This window comes from Odocoileus virginianus, chromosome 3, assembly GCF_023699985.2.
Source record: "Odocoileus virginianus isolate 20LAN1187 ecotype Illinois chromosome 3, Ovbor_1.2, whole genome shotgun sequence".
Lineage (NCBI taxonomy): Eukaryota > Metazoa > Chordata > Mammalia > Artiodactyla > Cervidae > Odocoileus > Odocoileus virginianus.
In genome coordinates this window covers 23,255,718-23,271,308 of record NC_069676.1, presented here as the reverse complement: position 1 = coordinate 23,271,308, position 15,591 = coordinate 23,255,718, and the positions used below count along the sequence as shown (strand labels likewise).

The 15,591-nt window shown below is 33.1% G+C and overlaps 1 protein-coding gene across 2 annotated transcripts in view; it reads left to right on the top strand.

Moving 5' to 3' along the window:
* SLC12A2 (solute carrier family 12 member 2) overlaps nt 1-15,591 on the top strand; it is a 97,708-nt gene that overhangs the window by 70,535 nt on the left and 11,582 nt on the right. Inside the window, exons 18-21 of one of the 2 annotated variants that reach the window (XM_020893501.2) lie at nt 4,852-4,958; nt 9,343-9,422; nt 11,673-11,798; nt 14,498-14,545. In XM_020893501.2, coding sequence (XP_020749160.2) covers nt 4,852-4,958; nt 9,343-9,422; nt 11,673-11,798; nt 14,498-14,545 — 361 coding nt within the window. The remainder of the gene's footprint in view (nt 1-4,851; nt 4,959-9,342; nt 9,423-11,672; nt 11,799-14,497; nt 14,546-15,591) is intronic. The other variant, XM_020893502.2, reaches the window with a different exon arrangement.

Sequence of the window (15,591 nt, the reverse complement as noted above, 5' to 3'; positions counted from 1 at the left end):
ATTCGTCAAGCTTATTAAAGTGAGTGGTGATTATTACTTTATTCACTTTTTGTATATGAAATATGTAAATATTTCGAATGGAATGCTACCCCTGGTCATAAGGCTGTTTCTAGTGCTTAAATCTTGCTTACTTTTGTATAAATTATAGGAACACTTTGATAATTACATTATATATTTAATAAGTGTTGAAAAGGAAATGAAGGAAAATACTTAGAGCAATGTTTCTCAGCTTTAGCCTGCATCAGAATCACCTGTTGGACTTCCTAAAACAGCCCGCTGGGCCCTGTCTTTACAGTGATTCCGTAGGGCTAGGGTGAGGCCCAAGAATTTACATTTCTAACAGCTTTTCAGGTGATGCTGCTGCTGTTCCAGTCCAGGTACTACACTTTGAGAACCATACCCTTAGGGGTTTTTGTAGTATATATGACAGTTTTGTAAATTTGCCAAGAGTGAGGAACTATCCTGCTTAGCATTCTCTTCCACCTAACGTGCTCATCCCCAAGGGTCATGACAGTTTCACCAGTGTGGGCAAAGGAGCGTCAGTATCATTCTGAGACTGCCTTATAAACCTGACAAATGCTGTTCCCCTTACAAAGATGCCCAGGAGATGGTTTATTGCAGTGGCAGGGTGTCCGAGGAGCTGTTTTAAAGTACCCTTACAAACTGCCTCTTTAGAACTAGTCACTGGAATATGAGTATGAGTTGCCACTGAGAGTATTTCTCTTTCCTTTGTGCCTTCTCAAAACCCATTACATAAAGTGGCAAATGCCTCCATGTCTGTTGGAGGTTTATAATCTTTGTCAAAGTAGTTTGTGCATTGATTTCTCTATACAGTAACTTTTTTATAGTTCTAGAGATGCTCTTTTATATGGGTTTGTTTTATTATACATTCTCATTTTTTTTCATTTCTTTGTCACTTCGTTTATCAGGTTACTAATTATAATCATAAGCATTTACTTAAAGACTCACTATTTTAAGAGGTAGTCTTGTCAATAGCTTGCTTATGGAGCCCTTTGGCAGTAAGACATTAACACTGCTAACTTCTTTATCCCCCCCCCCCCCCCGCCCTTTTCTAAGGCAGGAGCCACTTGATTGTTAACTGAGTTTTAAAGTAATTTTAAATTAGTAGAAAATTATTGTTTTTAATGAAAATTCATATTACATCATGATACCCTTTAAATCACATGGATCTCATTCAGTCTTAGTATAGCTATAATTACCTTTTTTCCTGGGCAAAACTAGCCTAGAATTATCCTATAATATATACTGAGTGTTTCTGAAACCTTTTCTCTTCTTCATCAGCTACATTTTGAGGTAAAAAGCAATTTTTTAAAAAATTTTCTAAAATAAGTAGGTCACAATAACTTAATATTGCCAATAAAAATATTTAAAACTATATATAATTTTATATACCCATATATATATACATTATGCCCATGTCCTGTAGCTCCTTTCCATATATATATATAAATGCCATAATATTAAATTAATTAAATAATAATTTCAAACCATCAGTATTAACTCAACCTTTTAAAAACAAACCATCCAAAACATGAAGCCAAAACTATAATTTTTATCAGTGATTCTTAAAGTAATACAAATCTCATGGCAGTATTTAACTGGATAACCATGATATTTGGAAATGTTTTCATTTAATAGCTAAAGACATACTGTTGGGAAAACAGCTGTTCTTCCTGCCACACTAAAAACAGTTACAATGATACAAAGAAAAATATTATAAAAAATTTAATGCATTTCTTGTCAGCAAATTCTGGTGGAAGATGCTAACAGTTCAAAGAAATGACAGAGGGAGAGTGTCTTGATTGAAACTAAAGATATTTGTAATAAGCTTCAGATGATTGCATTTTGCTAAATCAGTTTCAATTATGGAAGTTCACAAAGAACTTATTTTCTCTGAGCCAAAAGAAATATGTTCTAAAAGACATATTTCATTAATGTTATTTCTTTATAATACAGGATGTTTTATGGAAACATAAAGTATTACTCCTAACTAAATAGCTACTTTGATTATAATTTACAAAGGATGTAGGATGACTGATAGATGTGAAATTTCTTTACTCAGTCATTCAAGAGAAAGTTATTACAATAATGAAGTTGAAAGCATAAGTGCACAGAATACCTCAGGATGTTACTCTTAATGTTATACAAATAAAACCCTTTAATAAGATTGTGCAAAAGTTTGTAATGAGAAAAGGAATAACTCTGACAGTATTTTGTATCATCAAGAAGCTACCAGTCATCTTGTATCTTAGTCCTTTTAAAAATCAAAAAACTATAAAATTTGAAGATACTTTTTGGTTTTCTTTTACCAGAAAAGCAAAACAAAATTATGCTGTGTAGTTAGTGGCCGCCTTGCTACCTAACACTTAGTTTTAAAAAACAAAAATAAGTATTTTTTATCTGTCTCCTAAAGGTAAATGGTTGTTTATAATTCTGAGTTTAAAAAAATCTTATTTTTTGATACTTGTACATGAATAGAACATTTTTGAAATTATTGTGAACTTTACATGGGTAGGCTTATTGCTTTTGCTCCCAAGTTATCCAGTCTTTAGGACAGTGGCACATGGTCAGCTCTTGATAAGTGCTTGAATTAATCTGTAACCAAAAATGATTTAGGTATATCACCTATAAAAACTTAAGTGTGACCCCACAGCACATAAAAACTTAATTCAAAATGGATCTAAGATCCACAGATAAGGGTAAAACCATAAAGCTCTCTAAAGAAAACATAGAGGTAAATCTTCATGATCTTGAATTTGACAACGTATGCTTAGATATGGCACCAAACGCACAGGCAGCAAAACCAAACAGTAGACAAGTTTGACCTCATCACAACTAAAAACTTCTGTGCATCCAAGGACATTATCAAGAAAGTAGAAAGAAAACCTACAGGATGGAAGAAAACCTTTTCACATCATGTATGTGATAAGTCCTAATATCTAAAATGTATATAAAATTCCAAAGAAACAAAAGAGACAACTCGATTTTAAAAGGGGCAAAGAACTTGAATAAACATTTCTCCAAAGAAGATATAAAGATAACTAATGAGCACATTAAAAAACGCTCAGTATCATTTCTCATTCAGTTCAGTCTCTCAGTCGTGTCTGACTCTTTGCAACCCCATGGACTGCAGCACGCCAGGCCTCCCTGTCCATCACCAACTCCCACAGTTTGCCCAAACTCATGTTCATTGAGTCGGTGATGCCATCCAACCATCTCATCCTCTGTCATCCCCTTCTCCTCCCACTTCAATCTTTCCCAGCATCAGGGTCTTTTCAAATGAGTCAGTTCTTCGCATCAGGTGGCCAAAGTATTGGAGTTTCAGCATCAGTCCTTCCAATGAACACACTGGATTCCAGTGAATCTAGGTTGGTCATAACTTTTCTTCCAAGAAATACGCGTCTTTTAATTTCATGGCAGCAATCACCATCTGCAGTGATTTTGAAGCCCAAGAAAATAAAGTCTGCCACTGTTTCTGTTGTTTCCCCATCTGTTTGCCATGAAGTGATGGGACTGGATGCCATGATCTTAAGTTTTCTGAATGCTGAGCTTTAAGCCAACTTTTTCACTCTCCTCTTTCACTTTCATCAAGAGGCTCTTTAGTTCTTCTTCACTTGGGCGATGCAAAATCAAAGCTACAGTGTGAGATACCATTTTATACTACTAGCTTGTATGTAATTAAGTAAACACACAAGAAATAACAAGTGTTGCTGAGGATGTAAAGAAACTGGAGCTTTTGCATTGCTGGTGAGAGTGTGAAATGATGCAGCTGCTATGGGAAACAGTTTGGTGGTTACTCAAAAGGTTAAACAAGGAATTACTGTATAGCCAACAATTTTACTCCTAGTCATATACCCAAAGAAATTAAAAGTGGAGAGTCAAAGAGATGTTTTTAGGCCAGTGTTTGTTTCAGCATTACAGTAGCCAAAAGGTAGAAACAACCTAATTATGTATCAACAGATGAATGGGTAAACAAAATATTGTAAATACATAGAATGGAATATTATTCAGCCATAAAAAGGAGAGTTAGTTCTAATAGATGCTGTAACATGGATGAACCTAGAAGACAGTATGCTAAATGAAATAAGCCAGGGCCTGGAGGGAGAAAAGAATGGGTAGTTATTACGTAGAGAATTTCTGTTTAGGGTGATGAGAAAGTTTTTTGGAAATAAATAGTGGAGTTGGTTGTACAACATCGTGAATGTGATTAATGCCATTGAATTGTGCATTTTATAATGGCCAAAATGACAAACTATTTTATTTATCTTTTATGTGTATCCAACCTTGGGAATAGGATTTTCAGTGTGTTTTAAAATATAATAAAAAAGAAATTAATTGGATTTGGGGGCATATTTGTTAAGCACATTGAATTGCAACTCTGCACGAAGTTGTGAGAATAGTTGATGGAATTCTAAACTGTAGCCAACAATGCATGTCTTCAATTTGGACTTCTGATCAGGTTTTAATGGCTGTTATCAGTATATATATAATTGACAGTATCACTGTATTGTTATGATTTTTATGAAGGGTTAAGTATATTCCATCATCTTTCTCTTACTAAAATCAAAAATTTTAATAAGTCATAAAAGTACAAAAATTTAGAACTTTTCAGCTGTTTAATTTTATCTTCTATTTTTATGTCTAACCATAAGTAATATGATTTATATAGTATATGTAATTTTTTATAAGTATGTATGTATTGCTCAAGAATTTTTACTGATAAGAGTACACAATTTTAAAATGTTTGGAATCTGTCCATTAGGATATTGTCATTTAAAAACCATTTTGTGAATAGCATATCTTTAAAGTTGTATTTTTTCTGTGTTTTAGGCAGCTGGTCTTGGGCGTATGAAGCCAAACACACTTGTCCTTGGATTTAAGAAAGATTGGTTGCAAGCAGACATGAGGGATGTAGATATGTATATAAACTTATTTCAGTAAGTATCCTTCTAATTCAGTAATTTAGTTGATTGAGAAAGTACTGATTTTGAAAGCTTGCACTGGTTTTTGAAGTTTGTTCTTACATAGTCTCTTTTAGTAAAAGGATAAGAATGAAAATAATCACTTGGAAATTATTTCCACTTCCTTTTTAAAATGCACTTAATATGTTTGCTATTCTACACCTTTGAGTTTACTGTTCACTTTTCAGTGGTATTGCCAATGAAGTTTATAAGATAGCTTAGTTTTGATTTACATCAATTTACAGGTTGTCTAATGAGTTCTTATCCTTTTGTTACTTTGTCTTTCTGATACTACTCTAGCCATGTTGTTATTAATTTTTGCATATGTATCTGTTTACTGTTTACTATATTACAAATATGTTTTGAAACTGAATAATAAAAAGAATAAATTTTTTTATTTTGTCAGATTTTTTTTCCATTTATTTTTATTAGTTGGAGGCTAATTACAATATTGTAGTGGTTTTTGTCATACATTGACATGAATCAGCCATGGATTTACATGTATTCTCCATCCCGATCCCCCCTCTCACCTCCCTCTCCACCCAATTCCTGTGGGTCTTCCCAGTGCACCAGCCCTGAGCACTTGTCTCATGCATCCCACCTGGGCTGGTGATCTGTTTCACCTTTGATTAGATACATGTTTCGATGCTGTTCTCTCGAAACATCCCACCCTCGCCTTCTCCCACAGAGTCCAGAAGTCTGTTCTGTACATCTGTGTCTCTTTTCCTGTTTTGCATATAGGGTTATCATTACCATCTTTCTAAATTCCATATATATGCATTAGTATACTGTATTGGTCTTTATCTTTCTGGCTTACTTCACTGAGTATAATGGGCTCCAGTTTCATCCATCTCATTAGAACTGATTCAAATGAATTCTTTTTAATGACTGAGTAATATTCCATGGTGTATATGTACCACAGCTTCCTTATCCATTTGTCTGCTGATGGGCATCTAGGTTGCTTCCATGTCCTGGCTATTATAAACAGTGCTACGATGAACATTGGGGTGCACGTGTCTCTTAAAAGTGCTTTCTTTTTCTATAATAGTATTCCTAGTATTTATTTAGCAAATGTTTGTCTTGTTCACATGAACATAAGGATTCCCTCTCCTTACATCATAGTTGGTTGAAGAGTAGCTGCTTCTTGTCATAGCTGCTGATGAAATAGAACAGTTCACTGTTTCTTCATAAAAATTTTCATTTTAAAGAAAAATTTATATCTGGCAAAATAACTCTTAAGACCAGATTCACATCCTATTTCCCTGTGAATTTTTGTCTGTTTATCTTTAACTAACCGGAGCTGTTTCCTTTCTCAGAGCTCCTATTGTGTCTGTTGATAGAACCATATAATTATTTGCCTGTGTCACATATGCTATTTTTGTTTTTGTAGCTGCTTTGAAACATTTTTGTGGAAGTACCCAGATCTTATACTTTATTTTTATAAATCTCTTTGTACTGATTATTAAAACATGCTGTAGATAAGATTTCCCAAGTAACTGTTAAGTGGTTTTAGTAAAATTCAAGCTCTGCTGGTTTGTCAGAGGTTGTGACTGCTCTTTGGGTTTGTTACTTGTTTATAAACAGCATTTCATTCTCCCTTCCTTATCCTGTGGTCTGTACTTTGTGTACATGGGGATCAGGGAAAGAAGGACAGTATGAAAGAAATAATCCATCTCATGTGGATTGAGCCAGGTAGTATGCTTTTTTTCTTTGAAGACGTAAGACCAGTGAGATGGAGTAGTTATCCTAGAAGACAGAAAAAGGGACATTTTTGCAAATAATCATTCATTATTTCCTGTGTTTGTAATAATGGGAGCACTGAATGTAGGGAGTCTTATCTGACACTGATCTTACAGGAACTGAAGTGAATTTTTGCTCTGAAAGTCAGATATTATATGTCAGGCAGCAGTTTAAAAATAGGTCAAATAGAACTGCCATATGACCCAGCAATCCCACTTCTGGGCATACACACCAAGGAAACCAGATCTGAAAGAGACACGTGCACCCCAATGTTCATCGCAGCACTGTTTATAATAGCCAGGACATGGAAGCAACCCAGATGCCCATCAGCAAACGAATGGATGAGGAAGCTGTGGTACATATACACCATGGAATACTACTCAGCCATTAAAAAGAATTCATTTGAATCAGTTCTAATGAGATGGATGAAACTGGAGCCCATTATACAGAGCGAAGTAAGCCAGAAAGATAAAGACCATTACAATATACTAACACATATATATGGACTTTAGAAAGATGGTAACGATAACCCTATATGCAAAACAGAAAAAGAGACTCAGATGTATGGAACAGACTTGTGGACTCTGGGAGAAGGAGAGGGTGGGATGTTTCAGGAGAACAGCATTGAAACATGTATATTATCTAGGGTGAAATGGATAACCAGCTCAGGTTGGGTACATGAGACAAGTGCTCGGGCCTGGTGCACTGGGAAGACCCAGAGGGATCGGGTGGAGAGGGAGGTGGGAGGGGGGACTGGGATGGGGAATACATGTAAATCCAGGGCTAATTCATATCAATGTATAACAAAAACTACTGTAATAATGTAAAGTAATTAGCCTCCAACTAATAAAAATTAAAAAAAAAAAAAATAGGTCAAATATTGCCCTCTGGTTTCTGGAACTATAGAAGTTGATGGCTGTTTGAAAGCAGTGATACTGCTTACTCTTTTATCTTGAGACACTTATGTTCTGACTGTGATTTGAAATACCTGGAACAGTTGAGGTATACTTTATTTATTTTTACTATGTATGTATTAACAGTATGGAGGGTGTGAAACTGCAAATCAATTTCTAGAGCTTAAAGAAATTATATAGATTATAGAAATTTCTATATGTTATAGCAAAAACATTCAGCTATTTTAATCTGAAGTAAACTTAGAGCTATATTCCTTGAATTTTCTTAAAGGAAATTGATTTTGGTTCAATTACTTTATTAACTATTTTAAAAAATACTTGCAGTTCTAATAATTAATTAAATCTTTGACAGTAGAGCTGAGAATGTCTATTAATTTTTTCTCCAGTGAATCTCTTTTGACCTTGTTTAAAATTGAACCAAGGAGAAATGAGGTCAAAATTGTCTCCCTGTGATTTAAAACAACAATGACAAGAGACCTTTTACAATGACATATTTATCAATAGGAGCAAAAATTTGATCATTTTATTAGTTTTCTTTTTGTTATGTCTAGCTATATAGGTTACCATATCATTTTTATATGCATATTATAAATATTGGCTACTTGTGTAATTAAAGATAATAACTAGAGAAAAGCCAGTTGCCATTGGACTTCCCTCATAGTTCAGTTGGTAAAGAACCCACCTGCAATACAGAGACCCCGGTTCAATTCCTGGGTCGGGAAGATGCCCTGGAGAATGAATAGGCTACCCACTCCAGTATTATTGGGCTTCCCTTGTGGCTCAGCTGGTAAAGAATCCCCCTGCAATGTGGGAGACCTGGGTTCTATCCCTGCGTTGGGAAGATCCCCTGGAGAAGGGAAAGGCTGCCCACTCCAGTATTCTGGCCTGGAGAATTCCATGGACTATATAGTCCATGGGTTCACAAAGAGTCGGACACAACTGAATGAATTTCACTTTCACTCCAGGGAACAATCAGTTTTGCAATTAGAAATTTTTTCAGTAGCTTTAACAGCTTAGGTCTACATGATTTATGATGTTAACAAAGTTTTCAGAATTTAAGTCTGGTTTTAGAGTTGTCTTCTTGAGGTTTTAATGTATTTTACCTATATATAAGATGCTCCTGTTTTTGTTTTTAAAAAATTAAAAGGGCATATCAATACATGTCTGCAAATGCATATATAATCTTAGGACCACTTTTAAACCAGTTTTGTAAAAAATTTTAAATTACTTGAAAAATACCCTTCTCCTTTCGTAAGTGATAAGGGATCCCTTCATACTATATAACCTGGTCTTATTCGCAGAACCTGTCTTCTTTGCCTTCACATATTTCTCTTGGCTTTAAATGTATAAACCTAAATTATATATGATGGGATTACTGAAAGTTTTTTTTTCCCCATAATTTTAGTTTGTTTCTGATAGATTAAACTATAGTTACTGCTTTAGACCACTACTGTAGGTAAAATGTCAATACTATAAAGAGCTATACTTAAGTAGATTTTAGAGGTATTACACAAAAAGGGGATGGGAAATGGTATAGGTTTTGAAAGTAACATATGATATCACCATAATTTTCAAAGCATATTTGAAAAGTCAGATATTTAAACCTGAAAGTAATTTTAGAGATTGTCAACTATTGCCTTCATTTTATAGAGAAGCAGACTGAAATTTTTGTGATTTAAAAAATTGCTATTTTTTTCATGTTACAGTGATGCTTTTGATATACAATATGGAGTAGTAGTTATCCGCCTACAAGAAGGTCTGGATATATCTCATCTTCAAGGACAAGGTAAATCTTATTTGAGATAAGATATATGTATATCTTAATGTATACTTAAGATATATTCTTAAGTATATCTTAAGAATAGAAATTACTTTGTTAGAAAAACATCCTTCAGTACTTTTAATATTTACCATCTAATCTGTGTCGTATACTTATTGTATGTCATTTAAAGATCTGTTTGGCACCACCAGAGTTTGTATTTTCTCTTTGTACCAATCTGGATAAAAGCTAGTAATTATTAATAGAATACAATTCAAATTATAAGTTTAAGAGAAACAAATGTTAGCTATGGTTGTAGTTCGGCCAGATTTATAAAAATACATGATAAATAAAATAATCAGAGGAAAACATTTTAGACATTTTCATGTTTATGAAAAGTATACTTTGTATACAGAGGCATATTATTAGTGAAAGACTCTTCCTTCAGAGAAGACCCTATAAATATTTTTTAAACTTTCTCATTTTGAAATAATTGTAGATTCACAAAAATATGTGCACCCTTCATCCACTTTCCCCTAATAGTAACATCTTATACTCCATTTTATCTCCAGTTCAACATCAAAACCAGGATATTGACATTGGGACAATTTGCATACCTTACTCAGATTTCACCACTTTTATATACACGTTTGTGCACACAAGCACATGTGTGGTTCTGGTTTCACTTGTCACGTTTGTTTCATGTAAGATACAGAGCTGTTCCATCACCACAAAGATCTCTCTTGTACAACTGCTTTACACCTTCTATCATATTCTTTCCCTAGTCTTTAACCCCTGACACCCTAATCTCTCAAGCTATATAATTTTTCAAGCATTAAAAATTATTTTCATTAAACTTAAAACCTGTTAAAGTATACTTAGCATTTTTACCAACTTTATAAAAATTATGGAAAATTCTATACCCTCTAATGCTTTCCTGGGTAGTTTAAAAAATACTATAAGCTTAAGAAAATTTGCATACCTAATATTTACCCTTATCAATTAATTAACGAGCTCATCAAAATTAGCTAAGCCTAAATAGCTGAGAGCCATGTAATGAACTTTTGTCTTCTGTTTATGTATTTAAACTGTTTTAATCCTCCCACTCCCCCCACCATTTTAAGGGTATTGTGCAGTTCTGAAAGGAATGCTTTGAGGTCTTTATCCATGTAACACAAAAGTATGGCCTGCTGAAAATGCATTTTCTTACTCTGGAGAAGGCCTTGCAAAATACTATTTTCATTCTCTCTTGCTCTCACAGTAATTTTGATTTAGGATACCTGTTAACTCTGCATAATTATTACTAGTGTTCCCTTTCACTCTCAAAAATATCAGTTTGGCTAATAAATTATATATTCAAGTGTTAATAATCATTATGAGGATTGTTTTGAAACCCTTGTTATTCATCATTAAGATTTGGAAGCAGGTATTTGCTTTAGCACAGGGCTTAAGAGCACAAGCTGTGGAGTCACATATGCTTTAATAATTTCCAGCCTCTTCTCTTAGTAGTTTTGTAGCCAGTCCAAATTTGCTGACTTCTGAGCCTCAGTTTTCTCATCTTTATTGATAGGATTATTGTGAAGATTAAATAGGAGATACTGACTGATACCCTCTTAGCACAGTGCCGGCACCTAGGCTTATATACTTCCTGTTTTTATTTCTCTTAATGCATACATATCAGTGATGAGGACTATGGATAGAGGATCAATTTCATATCATGTTTGTCTTTATGATAAATATTTTATCATGGAAGCTAAATGTTTGCTAACCCCTTCCTGAAAAGCAGAAAATGAAAAAAGAACTTTAAAAATAAAGAGATAGCATGTTTACCATGAGCTAAGGAAAAAACTCTATTCCTTAGTTGTAGTTCTACAGTCATGGGTATAATTTTTGACTGTTGTCTATCATCTTATATGTATATCAACATTTCTCACATTCTACATTTTTTTACATGTGTAAATGACTTTGAAATTAGAGTTGATTCACATTTTATACATCATTCTTTTGTCTACCATATTATGTTCTGTAAAACTCACTCATTACTGATTTCTCATCACCTAATTAAAATGTCTGACAGTTGTGGCTGAATATAATTTAGTTGAATGGTCATTTCAAAATGGATTATCACATTCATTTATACAAGAAATAATTTATTATGAACTCATCATTATCTCATAATAAACTTTGCCTAACAGTGTCAATAAATTGATGTTACATTGTGATGCCCTCTTTGATTGAAAGATTTAGAAAACATTTTGAATACTTTTATGTCTACAGAAGAATTACTGTCATCACAAGAGAAATCTCCTGGAGTAAAAGATGTGGTACTAAGTGTGGAGTATAGTAAAAAATCAGATTTAGATACTTCTAAACCATCCAGTGAGAAATCCATTACACATAAAGGTAATTTTTATTAAACAAGAAATTTTATTAATGGTTTAATTTGAAGAAATGGTTTTTATTATATGGAATGTCTCACAAAGTAACAATTTTTCAAATATGTACTTTTCATTTCTACTTGCTCAGGTGAAAGTTACGCCTTTCAAAAATGGCTCCAAATAATTTATTATTTTTAAGGCATTGAGTAGCTCATAGAATAGAAACCATGCAAGTTAATTAAGTACTAATATGCTCTTAAATGTTTTTGTTTATACTTAATTTTACTTTGAAGCATAGGTTAAAGCTGAGTTTGGAAAGAAACTTGGTAGTTTTGGAGTAATGTGTATACAGTATATGATAACACTGAAAGGAATGAGGCTTATAAGATTAGTTTATCTGATTTTTTTGGTTAATCAAGATATTTTAATACCAGAGGTTTTGTTTATGTACTGAGATACCCAGAATATTTATACATCTATTGTACCTAGTATTGTTCAGGTAAAACAGTGTAATAAAAAATCAGTTTAATCTCCTCCCAAGAAACAAGCTATTTATGTTTAGTTGCTGAACTCTGAGTCATAACTATAGACATAAATACCCCTGGTGGCTAAGCCAGTGTTTAAGCCACCAAAAAAACCTTCCAAATCTCCTGAGACTTCAGGATAATTTCATCCATAAATCTCTGTCATGTCTATGAGAATGAAAAAGGAATGACTTCCAAATCTAACTCTCCCACCCTCACTCTCCTACCTCTGTTCAGTCTAGTATCTCCATCTGTCCTACTCCCAGCTGACATGCAACAAGAAAAATCTGCACTGTAAATCATCAAACCATATCATACTTTTGATTCCTATAAAATAATTACCATTCTTTTTCTGAAATTGATTACCATGGAAATTTGATAACCTGACTCTGAAATCTCTTCTAGATCATTTAGAAGCATTAATGCTGCTTTTTCTTTCCTCCTTATTTGTTTGCTTAGAGTAGTGATAGTTGATAGTTCAGTTGTGACCCATTTTCCGTATCAGTTCTTTGCTGGCTTTTTTTTTTTTTTCCTGTTTCACCTCAAAATTCTATAAACTGATTCTGCTAACTCTTAAACGTTCCTGCATTTATTTTTAGTTTATGGTATACATTCTTTCATTTTCTCTTACTTTTTTGTTGTTGTTCCCCTTTTCTCTTGCCTCAAAACAGATCTTTTCTTTATGGGAATCTGTTAGGAATTCATAGGTAAAGCTATGACAGGAGAAGTAATATTTATCAGTCATCTACTGTTCTTTCACACTGTAGTAGATGTTATCCTTACATTAGCTCACTAATGTGTGTCATAATCTTATGAAGTCATTATTTTTATAGAGTAGGGAACTAGGTCGGCTCATCTTTTTCTTTTAAAAATGTAAATGCCTTTAAAATTAGTTTAAATCACTTTTAAGTGTCAGGGTTTTCTTCACATTTCTGAGCTTCTTGAATACAGAATGTCCATAGTTATTTTTTTGTTACTGTTAAAGATAGATAATATCAAACATATGCTTTATAAGAACAGTATATTTAATACTATAAAATTAGATGTAATAATTGAAATGTTTCTTATTCCGTAACAGGCATTAAAATTAGCATTCAAAAATAGCATACATTTTATTTTGTTAGCCTTCTATTTAGCTAATTATTTTCAGAATTATATAGAAGATGTAGAAAAGTTTATATAGAAAGCCTGCAGAATTATAAACATTCTGTTATTGTTATTATATTTTGTATGTCTATCTTATTGAGGCCTGCAGTATTCAGAGGGACAAAAAGAGTACCCTTTGAATACAGGTTTTATGATAGGCACTGAGCTCAGTGCATTAATGCTTGCAATATAACAACCTTAAGAGGTAGGTATTGTTCAACCTTTTAACAAATGAGGAAAGTGAGGCGTTAAGTAATTACTTCAAGGTCACACCACTAGAAAAAGGTTTAGAGGTAATCTTGGAATACTGGGAGTCTGACTCAAGAACCCGTCACTGTAGTGTACTCTTCTTTCCTGTCCAAGTTGGGAATTTTATGTGCCTTAAACAAATAGTACAGCTTATATTAAGAAAAAAGTTTAGGTTAAGAAAAATATTAATCCCAGGAAGTATTTATAGATATATAAATATAAATGGACTGGTATATGCTACATATATGCATATACACACACACATATATATGTATATACAAATTTATGTATTTGAAAAATCACTCCTGTATAACCTGGCATTTTATATAAACCAAAAGACTCTTGTCTTTGATCAAATTCCTTAATATTTCAAGTGGTAATTAATTTTTACAAAAACCAAATATCTGTGCTTCTAAAATTACTTGTCAGCCATTTGCAAATGATGCAGTGGCATGTTTGACTGCAACATCAATTTTTTAATATCATGTTTCTACTCTATAAGCCATAGCAACTGATTTCAAGTTTCCCAGTTTAAAAGTTTAAAAAAATTCTAAAGTTTTTGCCAGTTTTACAGGAATAAAATTTAGGGGCGGGTGTTACTCAGTAGCCCTATTGGAAAATCTAACATATGTTTGCTTTTTCAATCCTGAACACTCAGTGTAGAAAATATCTTCAGTCTTAATTATTTTTCACACTGTTTCTTCATACTGTGTTTGCTTATAAATGTGTTCTAGTTACATTTTTCATTATTTAATTAATAAAAAGGCAATTAACTTATATTTTGTGTTTCTTAAACATAATCTAGATGAGGAAGAGGATGGCAAGACTCCAACTCAACCACTGTTGAAAAAAGGCAGGCATTTTTCATCATTTTATTTTAATCTCTTTTCTCATACTGTTAATTCTTTAACTCCAATTTTATTATTTTCTTTCTTTACCTTGGTTTTTATTTTCATGGTGAGGTGATGTTACAGTTATTTATTAAATGCAGATTAGAAAAATAATGACTGGTCCAAATAAAGCATTAAATCATCCCAGGAAAAGGTGATATATCAAAAACAAATTCTTTTTAATCATAGTAGCATTTCAGGAATATTCAAATCCTGAAAGTCAGTATTTTAATTTTATAATTTAAACTGCATGGTTTAGATGATAAGTAGAGACACTGAAATAGGTTTATTTACAGTGTCACTTGCATTCTTTACCATCAGTTGTACCCAGCCAAGTCCTTAATTTTGATACTAATATATTTCTCATTTCAAAAATTACAATATTTCTCACAGTCCTGCTGCGTTTGGGAGATACAGTCATGTCAACGTACATGAATTTTATGAGAAGGAGATAGAGGTGAGAGTTATGGAGCAGTGTGGTTTGGTAGCCATATTATTTCATCATGCAAAGTCATTCGTCATGTTTGCATACATCATGGCAGCATGAAATGTGAATGATAAGACATTCTTCAGAAGTGATCAGATTTCTTTATGTGGATTTATGCTTTTAAAATTTAGTATAGGGATTTCATTATAGTCATTTGCTTGCTCACAGTTAGTGCTGATTTTTTTCTTCCTTTTTAATTCCTAGGGTTATAAATGAGAATTCCCTTGACAAGTTGTTCTTTAGACCTGCAGCAAATGGGTGCTCTTCCTGGGAGTTCCCACATTCTTTTTGTGGTTCACAGAAAGATGTGGTGCTTATATGGCTTTAGAATTGGGCCTCACATATTGAGGGGACAAGACTTAGGTAAAGATGAGGGAGTTTGTCCTTCTTCAGTGAAACAGTGAGAGGTTTTACTGTGATAACTGCATGATTGTATTGATATGTCTCCCACTTCTTTCTGTCTTTTATATTACAGATAAAAACATTTATTTTAAATATTTTTGAGCTTTAAATTGAGAAACC